Below are 4,849 nucleotides of genomic sequence, written 5' to 3'. Positions count from 1 at the left end.
ACTCACAATCAGAAGCTCAAAATCAGGTTTAATGGCAGAATATTCACCCACCAAAGTTGGGTCTACAAAACCAAGATCCGACAGGTTTAGGTCAGATTGGGATCTTAACATCGGTCTTCAATCTGTGTCACATCCCATTCTAATGTATATAAGCTTTCGATTCAAAGTTATGCTTAGTATTCATGTTAATGAAATATTGTAGAGTTTACAATTTAATAATTTTGCCCAAAACCAGTTTGACCAAGACCAAAAAAAAAAAAAAAAACAAAAAGACGCCTAGACTAATTTCGTTCACGTCTTAAAACAAAAATATTGGGCTGAAAATACTAAAAAAAAAAAGGACAAAAGTTGTGGGCTAAGTTATAAGCCCGCAACTAAGACAAATAGGATCAGGATCCAGGCTGAGTCCCATTAATGGTCTGTTAACCAGTTAATGACTTTTCAATCCGAATCTAACCAAATCTATTGAAAAGACCCCTAGCTAGAGCATTTTTATTAAATTGTTATGTTAAAACCGTTAATTTAAAAATTACAATATTTCGAAATTTTAAATAATTCTTAAAAGTTATAAATTTAAGTGTTATTTTTAACATCTGATTAGTTAGATTACATCTCCGGTTGTATAGTATATGCCTAATTTAGGATTTTTGGGCACTATTTTATTCAGGGAGTTAACGAATTGTCATAATTAAGTTGCTAACTAACCGTATTTAATTTTGTTAATTGTTTATATTTAGGAAAGTTATAATCTATCTATACATTGTTGATTTCATGCAATTTTTTGGTGCTTCCACTTACCTAGAGTTTGTTTCACATCATCCATGCGATATATATTTGGTTTATTCATGTCATTATTTTTGAAAGATTTGATGCAAATAACTGTTTGGTGTTTTGATAAGTACACGTATACGTATAATATAAACATTTATTAATTTTCTAGCTACGATATTGTTAACATGATCAGACGTACTATGGGAACGAATGACAAATCAGTTCAACTGAAAGTGTATCTTGACAAAAAGAAGAAAAAGGTGAAGTTTGCTGTAGCAGAGGAAGACTTTGTGGAAATCTTGTTTAGTTTTTTCACTTTGCCTCTTGGAACAATTGCAAAACTCTCAAAAAAATATTCTAATAATGATATCAAAGTTGGAAGCTTGACTTCTCTATATGGAAGTGTCGTGGATTTAAATTTACAACATTTCTCTAGCAAGAAGTGTAAAGATGGTCTGGTAAATCCAAGAAACACATCAGTTTCTCATTGCAAGAAGCTTAAAGTAAATCTAGATGAAACAAATCCCATGGATGATAGTGTAGCTACTGATGATGTTGTGTTTCTCAAAAACAAGGGTAACTTTATCATTACCGATGATCTCAATGTAAAGCCTTTCATGCTTGATAAAAGCATCCAACTTTTAAATTCTCTTGGTGTTGAATCCATTAATTGTCTAGAAGAGAGAAAGATGCGTTTTGGCTTGGAAGAGGTAAAAGGTTTTGGTTAATTTATTATATCAGCGTTTGAATTTTTATAAAAAATTATATATCTTTTTAATATTATCATATATGTTTCAGTTCTCGAATCTACTTCTGTGGTCACTATCGACAAATAATCCTTTGACAAATCTGGTGCTCGGGGGAAGTAAGAAGCCATGGTCATCCCCATCGTGTCTCACAAATTCTACATTGATCGATATTACTTCAGCTAATTTGGTTTCAAGTAACTCTGGGAAGATGACTCAACCAATGAAATTACTGGTGCATAAAGCAAAGAAGAAGGTTCTATGTGCACACGTTGAGCATCCTTTTGTGGAACTGCTCTTCAGCTTTCTAACAATCCCGTTAGGTAGTTTTGTACGTTTAACAAAGGAGATCGATGATGATTCATCTCCAGTTCAAGTGGGCATAATTAATTTGTACAACAGTATTTCATGTTTGGCTGATGAAAATTACTTGGAATCTGAGGATGTGAAGGCCATGCTACTTTGCCCAAAGATTGCAAATAGTTATCGTCGTGTCACTGAATTTCTGCCGATTTATGAAGTAAACAAAGACGCAGGTCGTTTCCTTAAAGAACACGCAAGAATATTCATAGTTTCTGACGACCTGGTAGTAACAATCTCTCAATCGATTGATATAATTTCAAAGTTCAACACACTTGGTGTTCATGTTGCTGATATGGAGGTTCTGGATGTAACCATTGGTGAACAAGAGGTAACGCTAGCTTAATTTCAACTTTGCATGTAGATAAGAGAGAAGCAACCATATATTGATTGATCTACGATAATTGTATTTTCGAAACTATCTGGTTTAATATTGCATGACACGTACCTTTGTTTCATTATAAAATGCAGGCACTTTTACTTCTCAAGGCTTCTCTCTCGTCAACGTCAGCTTTAACTGATTACTTTGATCCATTTAGGAAGAAACCAAAGGTAAAATCATCGACTTGAAGCCCTAACATACTAACCCTCTTCTTTGGTGGGGAAATTGAATTTTAAAGTGTTGACAATAATTGTTTTATGTTTATAGGATCATGTACCAAATATTGCTTTTGCTGAAGATGGTGGAAGCGATTCCGGAGAAGAAGTTGATTATTCAGGAGATGAAGTTGGTTTTACTTTAGAAGATGAAGATGATATTGATGGATCATTCGTAATTATAGATTTATAGATTAGATATTTAAATTTGTAGTTTGCTATTTATGCTTATGACTCATGGGTTGTGTGGAGCTATAGAAACGGAGTTGTTTTTAAAAGCAAGTTGAGGGGCGTTAATTCCAATGTTTAAAAAACCGGTTTTTTTGTTGAACCGGTATGTCGACCGGTTTCCAGTTCAACCGCCGCGTCAACCGGTTTCTATAATTTTCATATTTTGTTCTTATTTTTCTACACATGCATACATACATAAATCATGAATTTGACGTTTACAAGTTCAAACATTAAAAATACACATAAAAATAAGTTGTAGATCTGTCTAAATACATTAAAACAACATATAATTATAAGTTTTACATCAATTTACATACGTCAAAAAGAAAATAAAGTATAATACCGAAATAAAATATAGTTTTACATGAATACAAATGCATCAAAAGACATCATAACATTTACCATATGTTTTTATTTAGAGAAATCTAAATAGATATGAAAAAATCCACAAAAGTTTATTATTGAAAATGGTTTTTTCCATGTATTTTTATTTAGTTTAACCGGTTCAACCGGTTTATTTTGACCTGTTCAATTGGTTTTTTCTAAAAACTGGCCGGTTCAATCCGGTTTAGAAATTGGTGTAAAACCGGAGATAGTTGAACCGCTCCCTTTCCCGATTCCCGGTCCAACCGGTCGGTTCAAACTGGTTTTTAAAACACTGGTTAATTCTCTTGTTTTTGAGGTCAAATCGATAGCTTTTCTTTGGCTCAAATGTAGAACTAAATTGTTTTTTTTCTCTGGATCTAAATAGCTTGAATTTTTTTTTTAATCCCCTCCTAGGATGTCGCTAGTTTGCAATCAAGGTTGGCCTTATGTGCAAATAAACAAAGGTACTAAGGTAGGGCTTAGGGCCCCTACCATTTAACCCAAATTCCGAGTCCATATTCCACAGAAATTTGATGAAGCGCTACACTCTACGCCTCAAAACTCAAAAGTTTTGTCTTCTTAAGCGATTAGCGATCGACGATTAAACTTTTGCCTCTGGTCTTCTTCTTCTCCATTCTTGTACTTTAAATAACGATTCTAGGATTCTTCTTCTTGATTCTAGGAATCTTCTACGTTGCCTTATGATCTTCTTCCTGCTCCAGTCTCGGCTTCTTCCTTCTCCATTAAAGGTTGTCACAGACTCACAGTGTCACTGAAACGCAGAAACGGTAATATATATGCAATTTTTTGTTCAGTTTACGATTCTTATTTTTCCATTGAAGGCTGTAAAAAACAGTCATGATGTCATCTGATATTTTGATTATCTAAACGGAGTTAATACTTTTTAGTTATTATTTTTTCAGTTATCTGATTTTTTTATTCCATTGTTCATTGATTACACCAGATTACAGAATATACAATCAATGAATCAGGTTGGAAGGAATTTGAGTTTTCAGTTTTCTAGATTTGAGCTTTCCATTATCGCAGGGGCGGTATAATCGTAATCCATATCTTCTATACTTATAGCTTGATGATCATTCATTGTTATTATTAATCAAATAATTAATAATCATATCAAAGAGAAAATACGAATCAGGTGCTTTAAAAAGGAAACAGAAAATGGAACAAGAAGCTTTTATAGGTAAGCAAAAAGGGTCGTTTTTAAAATATTTAACTACAAACGAAAATATTGATAATGAGCAAGAACAAACTAATGTTGATAATAATGATCATGAACAAACTAATATCAAAAATGATAATGAACAAACTAATGTTGAAATTGATAAGGAACAAACTAATATAGTGAAAATGATAACGAACAAACTAATATTGAAATTGATAATGAATAAACTAATAGTGAAAATGATAACAAACAAACTAATAATGAAAATGATAATGAACAAACTAATATTTAAAATGATAACATGCTTTTAAACATATATGATCGAAGTAGATGGAATAATATTGATACTAATTTAAGAGATTTATTCGTAGAAAAAGGTCCTATTAAGATTTATGATTTTAAATTTCCAAAAGATGAACATTTAAGAAGCTTTAGTACATTTCTTTATATGCAAAAAATACTAAATTGAGAAAAATATGAACGAATTAGGTTGGTTTATTCTATAGATGTAGATAGAGTTTTTGATTTTGTTGTAAATTATTTAATATGAATATATCTACATGTTCATTAACACATAAAGATAACAATTATTGGA

The 4,849-nt window shown here is 31.8% G+C and overlaps 1 protein-coding gene across 1 annotated transcript; it reads left to right on the top strand.

Annotated features, from left to right (window-relative positions):
- Positions 1 to 971: 971 nt before the first annotated feature.
- Positions 972 to 2,223, top strand: LOC145139508 (uncharacterized). Its single transcript, XM_079073308.1, has 2 exons — positions 972 to 1,481; positions 1,570 to 2,223. The coding sequence occupies exons 1-2, from the start codon at positions 972 to 974 to the stop codon at positions 2,221 to 2,223; spliced, it is 1,164 nt and encodes a 387-aa protein (XP_078929434.1).
- The last annotated feature ends 2,626 nt before the right edge of the window (positions 2,224 to 4,849 follow it).

Source organism: Lactuca virosa, chromosome 9 (genome assembly GCF_052849685.1).
Source record: "Lactuca virosa cultivar CGN04683 chromosome 9, Lactuca_virosa_CGN04683_v6, whole genome shotgun sequence".
Lineage (NCBI taxonomy): Eukaryota > Viridiplantae > Streptophyta > Magnoliopsida > Asterales > Asteraceae > Lactuca > Lactuca virosa.
This window is presented reverse-complemented; position numbering and strand designations above follow the sequence as displayed.

Excerpts from the sequence above, each read along its gene's own strand:
- LOC145139508 (XM_079073308.1), top strand. The coding sequence starts at position 972 with ATGGGAACGAATGACAAATCAGTTCAACTGAAAGTGTATCTTGACAAA. Across the intron at positions 1,482-1,569 it reads TGCGTTTTGGCTTGGAAGAG|TTCTCGAATCTACTTCTGTG; the intron begins GTAAAAGGTTTT and ends TATATGTTTCAG.